This window comes from Mya arenaria, chromosome 10 (assembly GCF_026914265.1).
Source record: "Mya arenaria isolate MELC-2E11 chromosome 10, ASM2691426v1".
Lineage (NCBI taxonomy): Eukaryota > Metazoa > Mollusca > Bivalvia > Myida > Myidae > Mya > Mya arenaria.
The window spans coordinates 36647011-36674759 of record NC_069131.1 but is presented as its reverse complement, the minus strand read 5'-3'; the positions used below and the strand labels follow the sequence as shown (position 1 = coordinate 36674759).

The window sequence follows — 27749 nt, the reverse complement described above, 5'->3', positions numbered from 1 at the left end:
GCGCATATGGTTTAAAGCTTGCCATCGCAAAAGTAATTTGAATAAAATCTTTGAATTATTTATATTAAAACGATGAACCTAATCACTCCGAATAAAATTGATACAACACATAAATTATGTAGCTGGAAATGCAAAAGCCACTTCTCATTTATAAAAAAACAATTTTAAGTGCGCCTTAAACACATTTGCAATGCAAAATCACATTTAAATGCAAAATATCACCAATACCACAGAAACAAAATAGAGTACGGCAGTTGCGCAGTTGCGGTCAAAGCAATAGATTGTCTTTCGATTGTTCTTTCCGTTTTCGAAAATAAACAGACACTGCGTGTTTTGTTGGTGACTTTGCGTGAAGAAGTTAAGTATTACATTTCCAGCGCAACGGAAAAATGGAAGATATTTTTGAATTTAGTGAACTTGCAACTCAACGGAGATGGCTGCAGTTATTGGTGGTGTTTGTTTTATTTAATTCAACTGCAGCGACAACCGGGTTTCGAACATCAGGACTGCAGTTCAGTACGAAGTCCAACGTAACTGTGCCGACAGTAATCTTTACCCAGATCAGTCTAGAAAAGTGTTGGGAAGAGTGTACAGCAAGGGTGGCCTGTCCGGCCTTTAACTATTACAATCTTTATAAACTCTGTGAGCTAGACATTCTTGGGAATTTGACTGATGTATCTACCAGTCAAACATTTGATCAAAGCGGCGTTGTATATTGGTCAAAGACAGAGTTTCCGGTAAGTACCATTTGAGAATGAAATATTAATATAATGTTTGTATATGGGGTATAATATTATCATGTCAGTCAATTGATATGCTTGGTCATATCACCTTTAGTTGCTTACGTATAGGCGAAGCCATATCGCTGCAGCGTTAAATAATACATCACCGCACATAATACAACTAACGAAATGTAACTTTTACCCTATGTCTTTTTAATTAACATTATATTAGCTTCATTAAAAAAACTTAAACATGAGCATTATTCATCATTTATTTCAAAGAACAACAACATGTTCTGTATCAATGCCTCACATTTTGCATGTTTATCGAGAATTTGTATGCATTTTCTTAAGAGGATCTTCTGTCCTTAGTCTTACGTTACTTTGAAACGTGTATGAAACATGCGCATGACTATGATTGGAAAACACAGCAATAAGGCATCGTGCAGGTGGGAAAATGGCTGCGCAAAATAAGCGGCATAACAACCTTGTAGCGTTAAGATAGCAGCTTCGAAAACTCGCAACGACTTGAGTTTAGCACCTTGATAGCCTGGTGCCTGGGGCTTTACAGCCTTTCAGCCAGTAAGCATAAGCTTGATCTTGGCATCGTTGGCAAAGGGACCTAACTATAAACGATCCTATCATAATTGTGTGCGTACGTCGGAACATAAATATGCAATGGCTATAACTCTTGTGGCAATTTTGAGAATTAAGTCATCTTTGAACATTTGTATTTCTGTGCTTATTATGGAACTGGTATATTTTTGGCATACACAGTTTCTGTATTCTTTATTAATTTAATTTATGTTCTATTAACATACTGAAGTTTGTAAAAGTGTGTACCTTTCCCAAACATTTTGGGGGATAAATTATTATTCTAATTTCGTACTGATTACGTGTAATACCCGATTAATTATGAAAAAACAACATTGTTTTCTTTCAACTATGGTAAAAATTTCAATTTGTATATATATTATATGTATTTATTATTTTCAGACCACCATCCCTTGTGGACCTGCCGGATCTGTGAACTGCTCCTTGGGACAAACTTGTGACAAGAATTCAGGCACATGTGAAACAAAAGGTATACATTATACAGAAATACGTGTAAAACCTATTTAAACAAAAACAAACAAACTTATTTCGTAGGTGGTGACATATGCCAACTCTGCCCATCAAGGGAGATCACTGCGTAGGAGATTGGTTTTCACCATCTAATCAGCCATCTTGACATTTTTTACTTAACTTAAATTTTATTTAACCTTTTCATCGCAAACTTACTGTATCGATATATTTGGTATGCCGCTAGGCAGCTAGCTATGACCAACAAGGCCGCTATATCGCCGGACCATTAACTGTATGCAGCAAGACCGTTTTTTTCATAAACATCGTTTAGTGAGTTGAAGTATTCTTGAAATGGGCTTTTTTCAATTATTGTATTCACTTTTTATCATTCGATTGGTATATTTTGTGTATATGTAGAACCTATTTTGTACTGGAGATTTCATAAAGCTGCACACTCATAGATATACCGTTTTTCCAACTTTAAAAAAAAAGTATTGGAATTACCATTTTTTGGCGTAAATATCTGCAACTCAGTGATGAAAGACTGTTGACAAAATATCAGATCACAGACTTTCATATTTCCATTCCAAATAATGAAAGTGAAATATGAAAGTCTGTGATCTGATATTTTGTCATCAGTCTTTTATCACTGGGTTTTTGATATTTACCAAAAACAAACTGCTCGGGCCGAGACAAAAAATAAAAAAAGTTGTCGAAACGTTCAATCTGTGAGAGTACAGCGTTAAGAGACTTTTGTGTGTTTGTTTCAATGGTTTGAGTAAAGTTATCGAAAAGCCGTTCCATAACAAATAATGTGCAGTTGGTGTTCACATAACAATTCCTTTAGTTTAAGCATTATGTATTTCATTAAAATACATTCAACAGAACGTATTGTACATACACAATAAAAACTCGCGATGACGAAGTCGTTGGGACCTCGGGAAATACTTCTAAACAACGAACATTTGATATAAACGAAATACAAAAAATGTATAACTTTGAAAAAAAGTTCGAGATAACCAGAACATCGAAATAACAGAGTTCGAAATAGAGAGTTTCGAATACATCACTGTTAGGATTGTGGAGATGGCTGTAGGTTAATATTATTACCTCTCTCAGGATCCAATGTTGAATTGCTTATAGTTATATTTAGTTTATATGTTGTGTTTCGTAATATGAGGACATAAAGATGTAATGCAATTCGATTAAAATTGCATTAGTCCTATGTTTATCATTTTATGATAGATAACTTGAATCAATTGGATAATTTTACTTTGGACATATCTGACAGAAGAACGTAATACTTGTATAGTAGAACCCCGTTGGCTCGAACTCGCTTGGCTCGATTTCGTCGTTGGCTCGATGTGTATAAAAATGACCGATTTGTTTCTAATAAATGTAACAATTACCGCTTGGCTCGAATTTTGCGAGGCTCGAGTATTTTTGTACGGTCCCTTGGAGTTTGAGCCAATGAGGTTCGACTTTAATTAAAACCAATTGTAACAATTATCGACCGAATGTGCCTTTCAGAATGTGGACCGCTCAATGTATCGGATGAGATTCTTGTTCGTGGAAATGTGAACAGGGTCGGCAGCTTTATTCGTCTTGGCTGTAAAGAAGGCTACGTCCCGTCTTACACCAGGGACATTATCGAATGTGGCGTTGACGGTCAGTGGACCGAATACGACATAACTTGCAAGGTACATATTAGTGATTTGTTGGTGCAATTAACTGCCTTCTATGGGCTGTTTTCCCTTATGAAAAATGTCCATTTTCCCCAAAAATGTTATATTTTTCCCAATTTGATAAATGCAGATTATGTTATGAATAAAAAGGCAGTGATTTTCCTTAAAAATAAAAAAAAGTCTTAATGTATGCATAAGAAGGTGAAAACATGTATATTTGCAATTATATTTGCTATTTTGTTCTGATTTTGTATTTTTCCCAATCTGGACTATTTTATTTCCAATTTGCAAGGTACAATATAATATATCCAAATAAATCACTGCATGTTTGATCTGTATCACAAATGATATCTCTTCGGTTAAAATTATTCACAATTCTTTCAAATTTGGCCATTAATTATCCTCCCTTCTTTATATGCATGTACAAATGAAAAAAATATGTAAAAGTTTTTTTTCTTCCCCGATACGGTAACATTTGCTTTTGGAGTTTTGTAACAATGGTCGCAAGGTTGACGCTTTGAACTACCATTTTCTTAAATAACAAAAGTTGGAATTTGATTGACATTTGATTCAATTGGATCTATCAATTTAAGTCAGAGGAAATGTCTGTTAAAGCTGTCGACCGTCAGCACGCAGAAAATCATGCAGAAACATGAGTTAGATTAGCTTAGCACTCAATGGAAATATTAGAACAAAGAAATATCAGCCGCATCGCGCGATCTTTTGGCCTTCGTTTGCCGTTACTGTTTAATTGGGTATTTCAATAAGGTTTCATATCAGGAAGTTAAACTAAAATATGATGACATATAAGTTTTAACAAGTTAGTCCATACATTGCACATTTCGAGGACTAAGTTGGAACAAAAGTAAATAATTGAAATAGCATGCAAAAAATTAACGTATCAACATTCTTACTAGCTTCGAATCTTTCTGCAGATATAGCTTGGATCCCTATTCATTTAAGTACTTGGGGTTTACCTATTAATTTATTATTATTTGTTTTATTCTTAAGTTTTCTCAAGTTTATGCATACTTTGATAAGACTTACCTTTAAAGTTTTTACTTTATTCAAGATTGTTGGGATATGAGTGAGGTTTGTGCACGTAAACTGGTTTAAACTCCCAGTAAATTTACATTTTACTCAACGTTCCAAGGCGGTACCTAATAATCCTTATTAAACACACCTGGTTTTTTATATAGTGTATATGCAGTGTGTTTTAGTGGAGTTTTGTGCTATTGTTCCATGTTTCTTGTTTATGATTATTTTTGTTTTTGTGTTCTATGTCTTTGGAGTTTACCCATTGCCATTAAACGGAGGTTATGTTTAAACTTTTGACTACAATACTTGTTTCTGTAGTTTTCCATATATATATACTTATTATAAGAAGACTCTTTATGGAACACAAATATAGAAACGTTTAATGCTCCATTTTAGTAGTATTTAAACAGACATTATCTATACAGTCGAAATAAGTCGGGAGGAAACCCTTGATTGATATGCAAACATGAGTCAAGTTATAAAACTGTCAAGAAAATGATGCGTCAATGACAATCCATTTAAAGAAAGAAATTCGGAAGAAATTAAAGCACAGTGAAAATTTCACTTTTTTATTTTTTTTATTATTAAAGTTATATCGGATATCTCCTATAGCATCTGTCACGAGTTGTCATATAATACAAACTTTTAGTCAACAAATTTATTGCTTGTACAGTTAAAAATATAGAACAACTTATCTGGTTTCACCTGCTCTAGTGATGAGCCTTATTTCATAAAGCAATGCCATTTCCCGCGCTACATGCATTGCCTACATGCATTGTCGGAATTACATAAAACCACAGATACCTCGTTCCTTTTAATTATGTTAATAAGTAGTATGCATACTCAGGTGAATAGAAATGAGGTGATATCCAATTAGAAAAACAACAAAACACTAAACTTGCTTACATTTGCTTTCTTTTGAATTTTGACGTCATGTCTGGTAAGATGAAGACATGCTCTGTGATATGTTCATGACGTAATTTCAAGTTTCAATGCATTGAATATTGGCCATCTTTAAAAAATGTTTATGAAATCAAGACGAAATACCACGCTTGCGATTTAGATGAAAAATGGACAACTGTATTCAAAAGCATCTTCATTATAAATACAAAGTGAAAAATAAGCACATGACTTGATAGAATATTCTAATTAGTAAAAAAATGCCAAGTTATTTGTTTACAAACATGTTGATTGATATATTTTCTAACCAATAGAAATAAAGCAATGCTATATATCACATGTGTAATACAGAAAAAAACGTGCTAGCTATAATAAACCGGCAACAATGCATAGCATGTGATAATAACTTATTTGTGATAATTACACATGAAGGCCAAAATCGTGCGATGTGACTCATATAGCATATAACTCAAATAGCCGGTACAGCTTTTGTTATTTATTCCACTGTCATAACAGATTTCAATTTCGTGTGTTGCTATTGGTCTTTAGGATGTTAATTTCCGCATCTTTTTACGAAAGCATCTTTTGTCGAATGAAAATATTGACAAAATCCATTAAACAATGATAGAAGGCATCAGCCTTAGTTTGTAAACAGTGTGCGCATTTCATTGGTGTAAACACTTCATTAATGTTAAATTAAATTAATCTTAAAATGAAACTGATAGGTTAGATCCAAACAAAACCAATCATATGAACATTTGCTATTCTCGTTTCTAGAGATGCGATGAGGGCTGGACCATGTTTCATTCTTCTTGCTATAAGCTGTTCCATCACAACGTTACCTGGGACGATGCAAAGACAAGGTGCGGGCAGGCAAATGCCTCCCTGGCTTCAATCACAAGTCGAGAGGAAAACGACTTCATTAATTCGAATTTGATAAATGAAACAACTGTGGATGACATCTGGATTGGAGCAAGCTCTAGAGAAGCCGAAAGGACGTGGACATGGACATCGGGAGAAATATGGGCGTATACAAATTTTGCTAAGGGATTCACAACCTATCAACCTAATGTTTGCCTTATAGTAAATGTTGATATTTGGTATTATTCTCCTTGCGACTTTCCATTTTCTTATCTATGCGAGAAGCAGATATAATAATGCACCAAACTACATCTTATTATTCCCGTTTTGACTCTAGTGAACTACAGTCAAATATGGCAATGCATCAAACTATTCAACAGTTATCCTGATTTCCGCTTGTTCTGTAAAGAAAGAAGTGTCTCCTTTTCAGTTATAACCATTCAATACTTTTGGATCTACTAATCAAAATCATACACCAAAAAATGTTCCTGTTGTTAAGAATATTGGTCTAGTAGTATTCAATAACTAATCTGAACAGAAATCCTCATGTTTTTGGCCTACTATTATACACTAGCTCATCTAAACAGAACTTCTCAGGCCTTTGGCCCATTATTATAAATTAACTTATCTCAACAGAACTTCTCAGGCCTACGGCCTACTTTTATACATTAACTTATCTCAACAGAACTGCTCACGCCTTTGGCCTGCTAATATACATTAACTTATCTCAACAGAACTGCTCACGCCTTTGGCCTACTAATATACATTAACTTATCTCAATAGAACTACTCACGCCTTTGGCCTACTAATATACATTAACTTATCCCAACAGAACTGCTCACGCCTTTGGCCTACTAATATACATTAACTTATCCCAACAGAACTGCTCACGCCTTTGGCCTACAATTATACACTCACTTATATCAAAAGAACTTCTCTGACCTTTGGCCTTCTATTATACACAAACTTATATCAACAGATTTTCTCACGCCTTTGGCCTACAATTGTACACTCACTTATCTAAACAGAACTTCTCAGGCCTTTGGCCTACTATTAACTTATCTCAACAGAACTCCCCACGCCTTTGGCCAACTTTAATACGCTAAATTATCTTAACAGAACTTCTCACGCCTTTGGCCTACTATAATACACTAACTTATCTCAACAGAACTTCGCAGGCTTTTGACCTACTATTATACATAAACTTATCCCAACAGAACTTTTCAAGCTGTGGGCCTACTATTATACATAAACTTATCTCAACAGAACTTTACAAGCTCTGGGCCTACTATTATATTTAAACTTACCTCAACATAATTTCTCACGTCGTTGGCCTACGATTATATACTAACCTATATCAACAGAACTTTTCAAGCCTTTGGCCTACTATTATACACTAAATTATGTTCAAAAGGGCGATATTAAGTATCAGGGGTTGTTTTATCGAGAATCCTAGGGGTCTTCTATTAATTGCTAACTAACGGAAAACATGCAGTATATTATATAAATGTTATATGGCACTCGTATAGATAAAACATCACTGTCGTACTGGTAACTGTACAAAACAATACTAGTTTACTAGCAAACTAACCCTATTGTGCAAGTATAAACTAAACAACACAATTGTACTGGTATATACTAAACAACACTATTGTACCGGTATATACTAAACAACACTATTGTGCATATATATACAAAACAACACTATTGTGCAAGTATATACTAAACAACACTATTGTGCCGGTAAATACTAAACAACACTTTTGTGCTAGTATATACAAAATAACACTATTGTACCGGTATATACAAAACAACACTATTGTACTTGTATATACAAAATTGTACCGGTTTATACAAAATTACACTATTGTACCGGTATATACAAAACCACACTATTTGCACTGGTATATACTAAACAACACTATTGTGCTAGTATATACTAAACAACACAATTTTATCGGTATATACTAAACAACAATATTGTACTGGTATATACAAAACAACACTATTGTACTGGTATATACAAAATAACACTATTGTACTGGTATATACAAAACAACACTATTGTACTGGTATATACAATACAACACTATTGTACTGGTATATGCATAACAACGCTTTTGTACTGTTATATACAAAATTGTACCGGTTTATACAAAATTACACTATTGTACCGGTATATACAAAACCACACTATTTGCACTGGTATATACTAAACAACACTATTGTGCTAGTATATACTAAACAACACAATTTTATCGGTATATACTAAACAACAATATTGTACTGGTATATACAAAACAACTCTATTGTACTGGTATATACAAAATAACACTATTGTACTGGTATATACAAAACAACACTATTGTACTGGTATATGCATAACAACACTTTTGTACTGTTATATACAAAACAACTCTATTGTACTGGTATATGCATAACAACACTTTTGTACTGTTATATACAAAACAACTCTATTGTACTGGTATATACATAACAACACTTTTGTACTGTTATATACAAAACAACACTTTAGTACTGGTATATACATAACAACACTTTTGTACTGTTATATACAAAACAACACTTTTGTACTGGTATATACATAACAAAACTTTTGTACTGTTATATACATAACAACACTTTTGTACTGTTATATACTAAACAACACTATTGTACTGGTATATGCATAACAACACTTTTGTACTGTTATATACAAAACAACACTTTTGTACTGGTATATACATAACAACACTTTTGTACTGTTATATACAAAACAACACTATTGTACTGTTATATACAAAACAACACTATTGTACTGGTATATGCATAACAACACTTTTGTACTGTTATATACAAAACAACACTTTTGTACTGGTATATACATAACAACACTTTTGTACTGTTATATACATAACAACACTTTTGTACTGGTATATACAAAATAACACTATTGTACTGGTATATGCATAACAACACTTTTGTACTGTTATATACAAAATAACACTATTGTACTGGAAATACAAAGCAACACTATTGTACTGGAAATACAAAGCAACACTATTGTACTGGTATATACAAAATAACACTATTGTACTGGTATATACAAAATAACACTATTGTACCGGTATATACAAAATAACACTATGGTGCTAGTATATACAAAACAACACTTTTGTATTTTATAAACAAAATAACACGATTGAACTGGTATACACAAAACAACACAATTGTGTTAGGATTTACTGAACAATACGATTGAACTGGTATAAACAAAACAACACTATTGTACTGGTATATACAATAAAAAGCACTATTGTACTTGTATATACAAACCAACACTATTGTACAGGTATATACAAAACAACACTATTGTACAGGTATATACAAAACAACACTATTGTACTGGTATATACAAAACAACACTATTGTACTGGTATATACAAAACAACACTATTGTACAGGTATATACAAAACTACACCATTTTACCGGTATATACAAAACAACACTTTTGTACTGGTATATACAAAAAAGCACTATTGTACTTGAATATACAAAACAGCATTATTGTACTGGTATATTCAAAACAACACTATTGTATTTGAATATACAAATCAACACTATTGTACTGGATTATACAAAACAACACTATAATACTGGTCTATACAAAACAACACTATTGTACTGTTATATACAAAGTAACACAATTGTACCGGTATATACAAAGCAACACTATTGTACCGGTATATACAAAACAGCACTATTGTACTGATATATGCTAAACAACACTATTGTACCGGTATATACAAAACTACACTATTGTAACGGTATATACAAAACAACACTATTGTGCTGATATATACAAAACTACACCATTTTACCGGTATATACAAAACAACACTTTTGTACTGGTATATACAAAAAAGCACTATTGTACTTGAATATACAAAACAGCATTATTGTACTGGTATATTCAAAACAACACTATTGTATTTGAATATACAAATCAACACTATTGTACTGGATTATACAAAACAACACTATAATACTGGTCTATACAAAACAACACTATTGTACTGTTATATACAAAGTAACACAATTGTACCGGTATATACAAAACTACACCATTTTACCGGTATATACAAAACAACACTTTTGTACTGGTATATACAAAAAAGCACTATTGTACTTGAATATACAAAACAGCATTATTGTACTGGTATATTCAAAACAACACTATTGTATTTGAATATACAAATCAACACTATTGTACTGGATTATACAAAACAACACTATAATACTGGTCTATACAAAACAACACTATTGTACTGTTATATACAAAGTAACACAATTGTACCGGTATATACAAAGCAACACTATTGTACCGGTATATACAAAACAACACTATTGTACCGGTATATACAAAACAACACTATTGTACCGGTATATACAAAACAACACTATTGTACCGGTGTATTCAAAACAACACTATTGTACTGGTATACACAAAGGAACATTTTTGTACATTTGCGCTTAAATGTACAAAACAACATTATTGTGCTCTTATGCACAACACATTACTATTGTTCTTGTATATATAAAAAGTAAAACGACACCAGTATTTACACTCGTGTAAATTGACTTTGTATGTAAAATGGAAAATATTGGAAAAAAGGTATACGATTCATAAAACTGGTGATATGATACATATATTTAAAATATTGAATGATGAAACCTTAATACCAATTGCCAATTGTTATTCATATTTATTTAATCGAGTAAAAATAGATGTTAAAATACCATATCACTATTTGACTCTTTAGTTACACCACAAGTTATTATTATAAATGGCTTTGAATAACGGACTATTATTGTAAACGTATGTAAACGTTAAGACAAATACATGCACAGTAAGTGTTTACGGGAGAGGGGGAGGGGGGGTAGGGGGAGTTTAATGTCCATGAATAGAGTAGAATTGTCAATAGGGATTGAATTATTGTATTATAATACGCACTGTATGTGGGCAGGAATTATTATCATTTGTTAGATATAGTTCGTGATAATGCTAATGTATTGAATGTATAGTCTTGCCTGTGTCACTGAGGGTTCCATCATGTAACAATAAAGCAATTTTGATGAGGATATATTTTGTTGGTGGTGTTTGTATTTGTGTATGTGGTGTAGGTTTGTTTGTGGTGTTTGTATTTGTGTATGTGATGTTTGTATTTGTGTATGTGATGTTTGTATTTGTGTATGTGATGTTTGTGTTCATTGCCATTTTGGCCCTTGCCTTGTGTCCCTAAACACGGTTTATTTTGAAGTCTTCGACTACTGGGCTTGTCCCTGCATTTTTCATTGTATTATTGGTTAGTTAATTTAAAACTAGAATAAATGATTTTTAAGCAATAGTTGTATAGATATCTTGATAAATCAGTCTTGTTTTTGTGTGTATAGATTTCTTGATAAACCAGTCTTGTTTTTGTGTGTATAGATTTCTTGATAAACCAGGCTTGTTTTTGTGTGTATAGATTTCTTGAGAAACCAGTCTTGTTTTGTGTGTATAGATTTCTTAACAAACCAGTCTTGTTTTTGTGTGTATAGATTTCTTGATAAACCAGTCTTGTTTTTGTGTGTATAAATTTCTTGATAAATCAGTCTTCTTTGTGTGTATATAGATTTCCTGATAAACCAGTCTTTTTTGTGTGTATAGATTTTTTGATAAACCAGTCTTGTTTTTGTGTGTATAGATTTCTTGATAAACCAGGCTTGTTTTTGTGTGTATAGATTTCTTGATAAACCAGTCTTGTTTTGTGTGTATAGATTTCTTGATAAACCAGTCTTGTTTTGTGTGTATAGATTTCTTAATAAACCAGTCTTGTTTTTGTGTGTATAGATTTTTTGATAAACCAGTCTTGTTTTTGTGTGTATAGATTTCTTAATAAACCAGTCTTGTTTTTGTGTGTATAGATTTCTTGATAAACCAATCTTGTTTTTGTGTGTATAGATTTCTTTATAAACCAGTCTTGTTTTTGTGTGTATAGATTTTCTGATAAACCAGTCTTGTTTTTGTGTGTATTGATTTCTTGATAAATCAGTCTTCTTTGTGTGTGTATAGATTTCTTGATAAACCAGTCTTGTTTTTGTGTGTATATATTTCTTGTTAAATCAGTCTTGTTTTTGTGTGTATAGATTTCTTGATAAACCAGTCTTGTTTTTGTGTGTATAGATTTCTTGATAAATCAGTCTTGTTTTTGTGTGTATACAGATCTTGATAAACTAAGAATTTGTTAAAAAAATTAAACGAAATTTGAATTCGAACTTTACTTAAACACTATACTTTTGTTGATTAATCTTATGCTTATAGTTCAAGAATTAAAACGGTCGATATAACCGTAATCGTTTTTTATGTGAGCAACTATTAGATCTATGTTGATACTTAAGACGACGAATTCCATTTTGTATTTGTTCATATTTCAAACTTATTAGAAGGAAATAAATCAAACGATATTATTGTTTAACAAAAAATCTTTTAGAATTGTTTTTTTATTATTTATAATGCAAATTATATTGCGTCATACTACAGTCGAACCCCGTTCGCTCGAACTATCATGGACCGGTGAAAATACCTCGAGCCTCGGAAAATTCGAGTCAAGCGGAAATGCTTACCTTTAGTATAAAGAAATCGGTCCTTTACATTAGGATCGAGCCTGCGATTAATTCGAGCCAAGCGAGGTCGAACCAACGGGTTTCAACTGTACATTATAATTCGTGTATGTTGTGCTCTGTTGGAAATATGTATTCGTATGTACACTACCCATTTTATATCTAGACCGTCATGCTTGCAATGTTAATGACGAAAGGCAGTATTCCGATTTGCTAATCAATTTTGTTCAAATGTATTCATACACAAATGAACCACAATTCTAAAATGTTCAATATTTATATTTACACTAATGATTATTTGAATATCTTTTTCTAGCTTAATCAAAATACTGCGCTAAAATAGGGCTTCAAATACTAATTACACGCGCCTCTGGTGAGACTCGAACACTCGGACACATATACCACAACTCTTACGCCTTCGGGTTAGGGGTTGAGACTGGCATTTCGTCTCCTCTCAATGTCTCCTACATCCATCGACGGTAATCGATATAAGTTTTGATCACTTGCTTTTCTTCCTTTATAATCATTGGTGTTGCTTACATAAATACAAAATGAGATTGAAAGCATCGTGATTTGTAAAATGTTTATTGCATTAATTGTTTATTCATTTGCTTATTTAAGCATTATGTTATAAGTATTGCGATTTATCGATGTTTCGCAACATTTGGTCAGAACCGGGGGTAATGATTATGAACACTCTCAAGTCCAAGTCTAGTCTAAGACTCAGAAAAGCAATGTTTCAAACAACAGATAATCATCTTTATTCCATTCATTTTATAAAAAAATCGAATAATTGCATAATTTCGAAGTTATAAAATGCAGCAAATTAAATTTCATCATCAAAACTCAACAAGAAAGAAAGTTACAATGAAATGAAGATGTGCAGTTTTGCCACTTGCGTCTGAACTCAGACTTGAGACTGTTCGTGATCATGGCTCCATGCCCTTATCTCGTTTCACGATCTTGACCTTAATGTATGAACGATTTGCAGTGGCCAACTAGCACGTGTTTATTATTATGCACAGACAACTATCACCCTTTTGAGGCTGGCATGTCGTGTCCGCTCAATGATTCTATTATCGCTGAAATTATGGATCACATGCTTGTCTGATTGTGTTGGTCATTAATTATGTATTACAAAGTAGACGAACGTATTTAAACTGTGAACAAGGACGAGATTATTCTTTTGTAAACCATGCTCTGTAACTTGTTTTTCATCTGCTTTTGTATGGATTAAATAGAATGTTTGCAGGATAGCGGAAAAGTTATTCAAAGTGTGTGTTTCCCGGCCATTCTTAAATAATTGAGTATGCAAACGAGTGATGACGATCATCGTATTATATAGTTGGAATATTGTATTTCATGGATGAATATTAAAATCTCAACTTCCATTCCATAACGGACTTTCACAGTGAAAAGGTGGATGAGCAAAGCCAATAATTAAAACATTTCAAAAGTTAATGTTTTATTTAGTTTGAGGAACAATCTTTTTTTATGAATAAAGGATATATCCTTTGCAACATCGTACGGGAATTTAAGGAGTTCACCAACTTTCACGAAATAAGATTTTATCATTTTTTGGATAAAAAACCATTTGCATTTTTTTCAGAAAAGTTTGTGAACAATATCACTTTATTTTGGTGTCATCTCACCTCCGACTTCCCAATCAACACTGTATTGTGGGTTCTTGTTGATATATTTTCAAACAAGAATGATATTCATTAAAAAAATGAAAACTATTAGATAAAATTAACTTTCTGGTTAAAGAAATGCAAATGTCTTTCTTAAAACGGTACAACCATCACACAACAATAAAACATTGTTGATTGGGTAGTATTTACTATTTTGACAAAAAAACATATTCATTTTGTGTAAAAACATTTTTTTTTAAATGCAAATACTTTTGTCTTATTAAAAATCTGATGAAAACTTCTTTCGTAAAATTTGCTCAACTCCTAATTACACCTAAACATATGTATTATTATGCTTGCTAGATATTTAACCTGAAAACTAAAAAAGGAAAATAAGTTTTTAAACAGTACTTGTTTTGTCCTTCAAACGAACTTTGCACTGTGGAAGGCCCTTAAATGAACGGCCTAAATACACAACGTCATATTAATACAAAATTGTATTCTACTCGCCCAGGAAATAATTATGTTAATACTGACATATATCCTGAACTCGTTGAATACAATTGTGAATTATATGACCAGTTGCGGATCCAGGAAACCAACGTTAGAGAGGTGTTACTTAGAGGCGCCACCATTTGACTTGCGCCCCTCCCTCAAACCGAATTATTGGTGTTTAAAGTGTTGAGAGGAGGGTTGAGGGTACTCCACCAAGAAAACAATTGCTGGTCTGAAAGCATGCATTTTAGGCGTATTTTTATTACTATTTTTCTCTTAAATTGAAAAAAAAGTAAACTTGGACGATTTCGGGGGAGGTGGGGGGGGGGGGGGGGGGCTTGTCGAGTGCGCCGCCGAGCCCCTGGATCCGCTAGTGATGACGCCTCGTGACAGATCCTATATATGTATAGTGTTTGCTTGCCTGGCTTTGTCCACACGTTCAAGATTGTGTGTTGATATGACTTGTATTTCATTGTCTAAATTATTATATGATTTTAAAACACTAGTATTGCATTTTATACAACACCAAATTTATTTTAAGTATTCAAGTAGCATGTAAAATGAACAAAATTGTAACCATTTCAGTTAACATAAATCGTTTTGTGTGTATTTTTATTAAAAGTGTATTATATATATATATATGATATGGAAATATTATGATGTTTAATAGATGTTTATATTGTTTGCTCTTATATAGTTTTGTATTTGTCTCCACATATGTTGCTTTTGTGTGAATAAATGTTATGTTCCGTGTTCTATTTATGATATAAGGTAGCGGTCTTACAAATAAGTCTAACGTCATAAAGACTAGATAACAAAATAGCTCTGGATTTATTGGTTGAAGGATGTTCGATTAACATACTGCAGACCACAGGGAAGAATTGTGGTGACCGTTCAACCCTGAACTAATTATGATTAATTACATGCGGACCATTATAAACTCTAAAACAACAACAACAACAACCATAACCGAATAATGATATGAGACAGCGGTCTTATAAATAAGTCTTACGTCATGAAGGCTAGAAAAAAGCTCTTCGTTGAATGGTTGAAGGATGTTCGATCAAAGAAAGACAACCCATAGCGAGGTAGTGTGTTGACCGTTCAACCGTGAACTAATTCACAAGCAGACCATTGTAAACTCTACAACAACAAAAAAAACATAACCGATATACAGGGTTTGGTATTGCCTTACTGCAGCCGATGGTTTAGTGAAGACTGTTATAAACTCTAAAACAATAACAACAACACCGTAAGTATAAGGCTTGGTATTGCCTTAATGCAGCCGAGGGGCGAGGGGAGACCGTTATAAACTATATAACATGAACAACAACAAACGAAATACAAGACTTGGTATTGCTTTATTGCAGCCGATGGTTTAGGGAAGACTGTTATAAACTCTAAAACAAGAACAACAACACCGTAAGCATAAGGCTTGGTATTGCCTTAATGCAGCCGAGGGGCGAGGGGAGACCGTTATAAACTCTATAACAAGAACAACAACAACCGAAATACAAGACTTGATATTGCTTTATTGCAGCCGATGATTTAGGGAAGACTGTTATAAACTCTAAAACAAGAACAACAACACCGTAAGCATAAGGCTTGGTATTGCCTTAATGCAGCCGAGGGGCGAGGGGAGACCGTTATATACTCTATAACAAGAACAACAACAACCGAAATACAAGACTTGATATTGCTTTATTGCAGCCGATGGTTTAGGGAAGACTGTTATAAACTCTAAAACAAGAACAACAACACCGTAAGCATAAGGCTTGGTATTGCCTTAATGCAGCCGAGGGGCGAGCGGAGACCGTTATAAACTCTATAACAAGAACAACAACAACCGAAATACAAGACTTGATATTGCTTTATTGCAGCCGATGATTTAGGGAAGACTGTTATAAACTCTAAAACAAGAACAACAACACCGTAAGCATAAGGCTTGGTATTGCCTTAATGCAGCCGAGGGGCGAGGGGAGACCTTATAAACTCTATAACAAGAGCAACAACAACCGAAATACAAGCCTTAGTATTGCCTTAATGCAGCCGATGGTTTAGGGAAGACTGTTATAAACTCTAAAACAAGAACAACAACACCGTAAGCATAAGGCTTGGTATTGCCTTAATGCAGCCGAGGGGCGAGGGGAGACCGTTATATACTCTATAACAAGAACAACAACAACCGAAATACAAGACTTGATATTGCTTTATTGCAGCCGATGGTTTAGGGAAGACTGTTATAAACTCTAAAACAAGAACAACAACACCGTAAGCATAAGGCTTGGTATTGCCTTAATGCAGCCGAGGGGCGAGGGGAGACCGTTATAAACTCTATAACAAGAACAACAACAACCGAAATACAAGACTTGGTATTGCTTTATTGCAGCCGATGGTTTAGGGAAGACTGTTATAAACTCTAAAACAAGAACAACAACACCGTAAGCATAAGGCTTGGTATTGCCTTAATGCAGCCAATTGTTAAAGGAATACCATTATAAACTCTGTAAGAATAACAACAACAGCCGAAACATAATGCTTGGTATTGCCTTAATGTAGCCAATGATTTAGGGAAGACCGTTATAAACTCTATAACAAGAACAACATTTTAATGTGTGATAGATAATATGTTTTCTGAGAAATGAATTGAAGTTTTTGTTGATAATAAACTTAGTAGTTACAATTCTATTTCGGTTTTATTTACTGTGCGTTTCTTGTTACAGTTTCAAATATAAAGTAAACAAGTTTTATCAAGAACACCGAAGCTGGGTTTAAAACTATCGAAGCCCTCTTAGGAGGCGGTTTCATCGATTCGTTCCATCTGTAAACTCGGTCACTTTGAAAAACAACATGGCGGACAGTGATCCAACACTTAGTCTTTATGATTCCAAGGGGTGTTATTCAATACTGGTCTTAATTGAATCTAAAAACGATACGTAGATAATTGGTATAAATAATGTACCTATACAGTGAATGAAGTTTACACTGTATAGCCATAAGATTGGCTTAAGTTGTATATTGAGTACCACCCGGCCCTATCATGGGCAAATGAGTTAAATGAAGGAGGTAGTATCAATAATTGTGTCTTAATATGTGAGTTTAAATAAGTCTGCAATAAATGACTTACAGGGGCGGTTCCAGATATTGAAGTTAGAGGGGGTGTTTCATAGGGGTGAAACTTATTTTCATAATTGTTGGCTCGGGGGTTGGGGGTACTGGGGTACTCCCTCAATAACTTTTGAACAATTTCTAGGGAGGAGGTGGGCGTATGCGCCACGCAACCTTTTACCAAAGAGTTCACTTAATTTCTCATTCTTAAATTATTATCACAGAGCATTAGAAAGATAATAAGATAGTTAATCAAATGAAGTTCCATACGTATAAATATATATGATACATACGTGGATGCCTGTCTTACCTATACGCATTACGGAAGTCATTCCAATGAGTATACAACAAAGACATTTGATGAATCAAAGGGCGCCATGAATTAGTTTAAACTGTTTTTGTTTTTTAACGATTGTGAAACAAGTTATGATAACATTATATTAATCACTCTCGTTGTCAAGATATTACGCGAGACAGTGGGCTTGTGATTTGTGAGGGAAACCGGAGTTACCCGGAGAAAACCCACCCATCCGGCTTGGTGACCATAAACCAATCTCACATGCGTCCAGGTCGGGAATCGAACCCGATCCAGATCGCCTAGGTGAGAAGCGAGTGCGCTTACCGGGACAACCATCAATAGTTTGTAATGTAAATTGGTGGATATTTTTTTTATATCAAATCTTTGTGAATATATCTACGGGACACATTTTAACTAGTTCGACCGACATATTGTTTATTACATTTTTACATGCAATAATCGATATAACGTCACTTGAAGTACCTTCTACATTCAAAACCAAATCATATGACAAACCTGTGACGCTACTGTTAAATTGGGAACTTATACTTTGATTGTCACAATGTGTTCATTAACGTCTATAACATTTATTGTAAGAACATGATTTATCTTACATCATACTTTTTATCAGACATTCTTGTGTGTAATCTCAGAGGGTCTGTAAAATGGTGTATTTAAAGTATGTGAAAACTTGACAATAAACTTATCTGACAACTCCAAAAAAATCATTGTTCATGAAAAATATCGGCAATGTTTGGTATTTAAAACAAACAGTGAAACGTATAACTTATATAAGTTTTTTGTTTGTGTAGTACATAAGGGGTCATCCTGTGGTACATAAATTTTGCTACGTATTTGTATAATTTGAACTTTAGCCAGTATAACAATTGAACACAACATTGAGGAAATAAAAACATTGAATGCGAATGTGATTTTACCAGACTGAGTAAAGTTTATAATGAAAGGGTTATAATTACTGCGTTTTTGATGGTGGATTTTTGCAAATTTTGATTTCTGAAAATCTGAATCCACTCAAGACGATTTTATTAGTATTGCGATTTATCGATGTTTGGCAACATTTGGTCAGAGCCAGAAGCCATGATTACGAACAGTCTCAAGTCCAAGTCTAGACTCAGACTCAGACAAAAAAAAATAAACTACAGAGAATAATCTTTATTCCATTCGTTTTATAAAAAAAAAATCGAATAATTGTACAATTTTCAAATAGTTATAAAATTCAGTAAATTAAAGTTCATCATCAAATATTTACACCTCAACTTCCATTCCTTAAATGAACTGGCTTTCGGCAATTGCGTTCATCAATCGATGAAAGCAACATCTTCGGATATGTTCGGATCGCAATTCATCGCATAACAATATACATGAAAACTATTGATCTTGTTAATGTCATTATCGGGGATATGAACGCAATTGGGCTGGTCTAAGTGTGTGGAATCCACGCACTTAGACCAGCCTAATTGTGTTCATACCCCGATAATGACATCAACCCCGCAATTCATTCCTTAAAACAACAAGAAAGAAAGTTACAATGAAATGAAGATGTGCAGTTTTGTCACTTGAGTCTGAACTCAGACTTGAGACTGTTTGTGTTCATGGCTCCATGCCCTTATCTCGTCCCACGACCTTGACCGTAATGTATTGATGATTTACAGTGGCCAACTGATATGTGTGTATGATTATTCATAGACAACTATCACCCATTTGAGGCTGACATGTCTTGTCTGCTCGGTGAATCTATTATCGCTGAAATTATGGATCACATGCATTTCTGATTGTATTGGCCATTTATAATGTATTACAAAGTAGAAAACAAGTGCGAGAGATTATTCTTTTGTAATCGATGCTCTGTAACTTGTTTTTTCATCTGTTTTGTATAAATTAAATAGAATGTTGGCAGGATAGCGGAATAGTTATTCAAATTGTGTGTTTCCCGCCCATTCTTAAATAATTGAGTATGCAAACGAGTGATGACGATCATCGTATTATATAGTTGGAATATTGAATCTCATAAAGTATTGCATATCAAGGATGAATAATTGAAGTTCCATTCTGTAGAGCCTTCCACAGTGCAAAGGTGGATGGGTAAAGTCAATAATTAAAACGTTTTAAAAGTTAATGTTTTATTTAGTTTGAGGAACAATCTTTTTCATGAATAAAGGATATATCCTTTGCAACATGGTTCGGGACTTTAAGAAGCTCACCAACTTTCACGAAAGAAAGTTTTATCATATTTTGGATAAAAAAGCATTTGCATTTTTTTCGGAAAAGTATGTGAACAATATAACTTTATTTTGGTGTCATAATACCTCCGACTTCCCAATCAACACTGTATTGTGGGTTCTTGCTGATATATTTTCAAACAAGAGTGATATTCATTAAAATAATGAAAACTATTAGATAAAATTCACTTCATGTTACAGAAATGCAAATGTCTTTCTAAAAAAAGCTGCAACCATCACACAGCATTAAAACATTGTTGATTGGGTAGTATTTACTATTTTGACAAAAAAACATATTCATTTTGTGTAAAAACATTTTTTTTAAATGCAAATACTTTTGTCTTATTAAAAATCTGATGAAATCTTATTTCGTAAAATTTGCTCAACTCCTAATTACACCTAAACATATGTATTTATTATGCTTGCTAGATATTTAACCTGAAAACTAAAAAAGAAAAGTTTTTAAACAGTACTTGTTTTGTCCTTCAAACGAACTTTGCACTGTGAGAGGCCCTTAAATGAACGGCCTACATACACAACGTCATATTAATACAAAATTGCATTCTTCTCGCCCAGGAGATAATTATGCTAATACTAACATATATCCTGAACTCGTTGAGTACAATTGTGAATTATAAGACCAGTTGCGGATCCAGGAAACCAACGTTAGAGGGGTGTAACTTAGAGGCGTCACCATTTGACTTGCGCCCCTCCCTCAAACCGAATTATTGGTGTTTAAAGTGTTGAGAGGAGGGTTGAGGGTACTCCACCAAGAAAACAATTGCTGGTCTGAAAGCATGCATTTTAGGCGTATTTTTATTACTATTTTTCTCTTAAATTAAAATAAAAAGTAAACTTGGACGATTTCGGGGGAGGTGGGGGGGGGGGGGGCTTGTCGAGTGCGCCGCCGGGCCCCTGGATCCGCTAGTGATGACGCCTCGTGACAGATCCTATATATATATATATATATAGTGTTTGCTTGCCTGGCTTTGTCCACATGTTCAAGATTGTGTGTTGATATGACTTGTATTTCATTGTCTTAAATTATTATATGATTTTAAAATACTAGTATTCTATACAACACCAAATTTATTTTAAGTATTCAAGTAGCATGTAAAATGAACAAAATTGTAACCATTTCAGTTAACATAAATCGTTGTGTGTGTATTTTATTAAAAGTGTATTATATATATATATGATATGGAAATATTATGATGTTTAATAGATGTTTATATTGCGTGCTCTTATATAGTTTTGTATTTGTCTCCACATGTGTTGCTTTTGTGTGAATAAATGTTATGTTCCGTGTTCTATTTTGTTCTATTAATAATATTAGGCAGCGGTCTTATAAATAAGTCTAACGTCATAAAGACTAGATAATAAAATAGCTCTGCATTGATTGGTTGAAGGATGTTCGATTAACGAACTGCAGATCATAGGGAGGAATTGTGGTGACCGTTAAACCCTGAACTAATTATGATTAATCACATGCGGACCATTATAAACTCTAAAACAACAACAACAACAACCATAACCGAATAATGATATGAGACAGCGGTCTTATAAATAAGTCTGACGTAATGAAGGCTAGAAAAAAAGCTCTTCATTAAATGGTTGAAGGATATTCGATAATCGAAAGACATCCCATAGCGAGGTAATGTGTTGACCGTTCAACCGTGAACTAATTCACAAGCAGACCATTGTAAACTCTACAACAACATAAAAAAACATAACCGATATACAGGGTTTGGTATTGCCTTACTGCAGCCGATGGTTTAGGGAAGACTGTTATAAACTCTAAAACAAGAACAACAACACCGTAAGCATAAGGCTTGGTATTGCCTTAACCCAGCCGAGGGGCGAGGTGCGAGGGGAGACCGTTATAAAATCTATAACATGAACAACAACCCACTTTTCCGGCTTGGTGACCATAAACCAAACTCACATGCGTCCAGGTCAAAATGCATTATTTCCTTTTCTCCATACCTCTTACTTTCTCTTTTTCTTATCATCCTTCTCCACTCATCTTTTTCTCTCAACCTAAATCTGCTTATCTTGGTATCCTTCTTTTCTTGATGATCTTCCCGAATCTTTCATCCTTTCTTCCTCTTCTATCTTCTTTGCTCCTATATCCTCCTTTCTTTCCTATATCCTTCCTTCTTGCCCTTTTCTATCCCCCTTCCTCTCCTCCTATTCTTTCCTTCATGTCCCCTTTCCCTTATCCGCATCTCTTTTCCTTCTCCTACCATTCTTTCCTTCATTTCCCCTCATCTCCTTCCACTTTCTTCCCACTTTTTTAGTGTTTTGCTCTTCTCTTCTTCCTCTCCATCTTCTCTCAGTACTTCCCCATCGTAGACTGGATTGAGATTTGTTTTCTTACGTTTGGGAATTTCAGGTGCAAATTCTGGTTGTTATTTTAAGATTTGAGTGTTATCTGCATGTTTTTGTTGAATATTTTCGATTAGTTAATTTTCCTGGCATAAGTTTCGTACTCATCACTCTCCCCAATGGCGGAGTTGTTTTAATTTCGGTTATTTGGCCTTTTAAGATTTTCTGACATTATTAAATGAACTGCAGTTATTCATAATAAGTTTATGCTAAATCTTTGACTTTCAAGTGTCACTATTTTAACAGGTCATATGACACCAATGCAGGAGTTCATTACCTTTATATTGATTGAGTTTACAAATGGGACAATCGTCTGTCAATTATCATATAAACTGTGACTTTGGATACTCAGCATAATTTTCACTTCCAACTTAACGGAACAAAAAATATGATCTAAACGTATTTTTAACAAATCGATATGCATTGTGGCTTACGCTCAACAGCAGACTGATGATTTAAAAAAGAGTATAATTTAATATTGATTAGATTAATATTCAGATATACGCGGTAAACACCTATGAGGTACACATGTATATCTCATTCTTCTACAGATTGCACTGAACGGTTTAATTAACAAATGTCGATTCAATGTTAAACTTTTGTTATGTCTAGATTGACATTGCAGTGCCACGACAAGCAGCCAGACAGAGAAACAGGGCGAATTATTAAGTACAGGACCCGAGTCGGTATTGCAAGATTTCCGTCTTCTACGTTTTTGTTGACCACCTGCTTCAAAACATTGATACTCTTATCCTGAATGATGAAGAACACTTTCAGGTTTATTGGGTAATTCTGATAAAATTTGAATGTCTCCAGTTGGCCAATGTGGACAGGATCTACGAGGCCTATGAACAAGACATATTATTTTTTCGATCTGGAATAAAGAGAAATCTCCCCTCCACCCCCTACCATGTGGGAATAAATTACTTAATAGACAAGCTACGCCCCTGATAACAATATATTGACTTTAAACTTGCTGGAATTATTATTATTTTATTATTATTATTATTATTATTATTATTATTATTATTATTATTATTATTATTATTATTATTATTATACGTAGTAGTAGTAGTAGTAGTAGTAGTAGTAGTAGTAGTAGTAGTAGTAGTAGTAGTAGTAGTAGTAGTAGTAGTAGTAGTAGTAGTAGTAGTAGTAGTAGTAGTAGTAGTAGTAGTAGTGGTAGTGGTAGGGGTAGTGGTAGTGGTGGTGGTAGTAGTAGTAGTAGTAGTAGTAGTAGTATATTTTATTTTTTATTACTAAATTTTTGTTGTATCACATACAAAACTTTTTAAAAGCAATAAACAGTTTAAATAGAGCGAACATGTGTTATATTTATTCAGCAATAAACGTGCACGCAGAGTTGACAGCAGTCAATTTTGTGAAGTATTGAAGCGTTTAAACTGAGTTGACAGCATTCACATTTAATATATAAACTATAAAGCTGATTATCGTTCCGATAGCCTTTTGAAAAGGCAACGCCGAGCCTTTGAAACAATCCATTCGATATTCTTAATCCGTTGATTTATATGCGCTTAACCCGATCTTGTTAATCTCTATTACGGGTCAATGCTAATCCTTTATAACATTTGTAGGTGGAAATAACTTTGTTGAAAATACTAGGCATTAAGCCAAATTATAAACTCGTTCTTAAAAGTCAAATGTCATATATTGCGATATTTTCAGCAGTTGCTTATGAAAGATTTCGTGATTTTAGGTTAATCGCAAATCCATGAATGATTTATAAATACATTTGTTCAAATAAACTTCTTATTTTATCAAAGTTTGTCGGTTTGTCAGATTGTATTAAGCATTATTTGCCAGCTATAGTTTATCAACTGTCACGTCGGGTTGTCAAACATTATTTAAATAGTCAATTGTCGGGATGTATGAACGGGAGTTGAATAACAGTTATTTGTAGGGCAGAATGAACTATTACAGGTTTGTATAACAGTTAATTGTCTGGCAGTATGATCGATTGTAGGTTTGTATAATAGTCAATCGTCTGGTTGTATGATCGATTATAGGTTTGTATAACAGTCAATCGTCTGGCAGTATGATCGACTGTAGGTTTGTATAACAATCAATTGTCGGGCAGGATGAACGATTATGCGTTTGTATAAATGTCAAATGTCGGGCAGGATGAACGATTATACGTTTGCATAAATGTCAATTGTCGGGCAGAATGAACGATTATACGTTTGCATAAATGTCAATTTTTGGGCAGGATGAACGATTATACGTTTGTATAAACATAAATTGTCGGGCAGGATGAACGATTATACGTTTGTATACATGTCAGTTGTCGGGCAGGATGAACGGTTATACGTTCGTATAAACGTCAATTTTCGAGCAGGATGAACGATGATACGTTTATTTAAATGTCAATTGTCGGGTAGGATGAACGATTATACGTTTGTATAAATGTCAACTGTCGGGCGGGATGAACGATAATAGGTTTGCATAACAGTCAATTGTCGGGCAGTATGCACGATTGTAGCTTTTAGAACAGTCAATTGTATGGCAGGATGAACGGTTATAGGTTTGTATAACAGTCAATTGTCGGGCAGGATAAACGATTAAGGGTTTGTATAACAGTCAATTGTCGGGCAGGATAAACGATTAAGGGTTTGTATAACAGTCAATTGTCGGGCAGGATGAACAATTATAGCTTTTATAACAGTCAATTGTCGGGCAGGATGAACGATTAAGGGTTTGTATAACTGTCATTTGTCGGGCAGGATGAACAATTATAGCTTTTATAACAGTCAATTGTCGGGCAGGATAAACGATTAAGGGTTTGTATAACTGTCATTTGTCGGGCAGGATGAACAATTATAGGTTTTATAACAGTCAATTGTCGGGCAGGATTAACGATTATAGGTTTGCATATCAGTCAATTGTCGGGCAGAATGAACGATTACATGTTTGTATATTCGACATGTCTGTTAGATAATAGACAGGTTTCGAACTATGCTCGACATGTTAATAAGATAAGAGATCAATCAGTCAGACAATTTTCGAACTATCCTCGACATGTCTATTAGATAATAGATCAACCTGTCAGACAGTTTTCGAACTATGCTCGACAAGTCTATCAGATAATAGATCAACCTGTCAGACAGTTTTCAAACTATGCTCGACATGTCTATCAGATAATAGATCAACCTGTCAGATAGTTTTCTAACAATAGTCGACATATCTGTTAGATAATAGATCAACCTGTCACACAGCTTTCTTACTGTATTCGACATGTCTGTTAGATAATATATCAATCTGTCATACAGTTTTTCAACTACATTCGACATGTCTATTTAATAATAGATCTATCTGTCAGACAGTTTTTTGGTTATATTCGACAAATCTGATAGATAATAGATAAACCTGTCAGACAGTTTTCAAATTATATTCGACATATCTGTTAGATGGGAGATCAATCTGTCTGACAGCTTACTAACTGTATTCGACATGTCTTTAAGATAAAAGATCAACCTTTCAGACAGTTTAACTGTTTGTTTTGCTTGTCTAATAGATAATAGATATCTGTTAGATAATAGATCAACCTGTCAGACAGTTTACTAGCTATATTCGACATGTCTATTAGATAATAGATCAACCTGTCAGACAGATTCTATATGTATCCGACATGCCTATTAGATAATAGATCAATCTGTCAGCAAGTTTTCAAACTATGTTCGACATATATGATAATTAATAGGTCGACCTGTCAGACAGTTTTCTAATTATATTCTACATATCTGTCAACCTGTCAGACAGCTTACTTACTGTTTTCGACATGTCTTTAAGATAATAGATCAATCTGTCAGACAGTTTACTAGCTATGTTCGACATGTCTATTAGATAATAGATCAACCTGTCAGACATACTCTAACTGTATTTGACATGCCTATTAGATAATAGATCAATCTGTCAGACAGTTTTTCAACTTTGTTCGACATATATGATAATTAGTAGGTCGACCTGTCAGACAGATTCTAACTATGTTTGCTATGTCTGTTAGATAAAAGGTCGACCTGTTCGATAGATATGCTAGATAATAGGACGACCTGTTTGACAGATATCCTAGATAATAGGTCGACCAGTTCGACAGATATAATAAGTAAAAGGTCGACCTGTTCGTCAGATATGCTAGATAATAGGATGACCTGTTTGACAGATATCCTAGGTAATAGGTCGACCAGTTCGACAGATATCCTAGATAATAGGTCGACCAGTTCGACAGATATAATAGGTAAAAGGTCGACCAGTTCGACAGATATGATAGATAATAGATGGACCTGTTAGACCGTCTTCTTACAGCTTATTGCCTATCATACTTTATACATTTGTACATTCTCAAGCATTCGTTTTTGTATACAACTATTCTGACAACTTGAACGTGGGGACAGTGGTATTAGTGTTTATTTACGAAGCCATGGGGAAGTGCCACCCAACGCCTTCTTGAGTTGGACTTAATCAACACAAAGTGTCGTGCACACTTTCAGTTAATACAACAGCCTTTGTGTCCTTCTTCAGACAACTTTAAACAGCTTAAAATATTAATTAAAAATATTTTCTTCAAGTAATAGACCAAATTCTGCAGACTATTGAAAGTTGTCGCTTAAAGCTGGACTCTCACAGATTAACCGTTTTG

At 33.8% G+C, this 27749-nt stretch overlaps 1 protein-coding gene across 1 annotated transcript; it reads left to right on the top strand.

Annotated features, from left to right (window-relative positions):
- Window positions 1–389: 389 nt before the first annotated feature.
- Window positions 390–8250, top strand: LOC128204659 (aggrecan core protein-like). The gene is made up of 4 exons (XM_052906058.1): window positions 390–737; window positions 1719–1806; window positions 3318–3487; window positions 6188–8250. Exons 1-4 carry the CDS (start codon window positions 390–392, stop codon window positions 6563–6565), a joined length of 984 nt encoding a protein of 327 aa, XP_052762018.1. The 3' UTR covers window positions 6566–8250.
- The last annotated feature ends 19499 nt before the right edge of the window (window positions 8251–27749 follow it).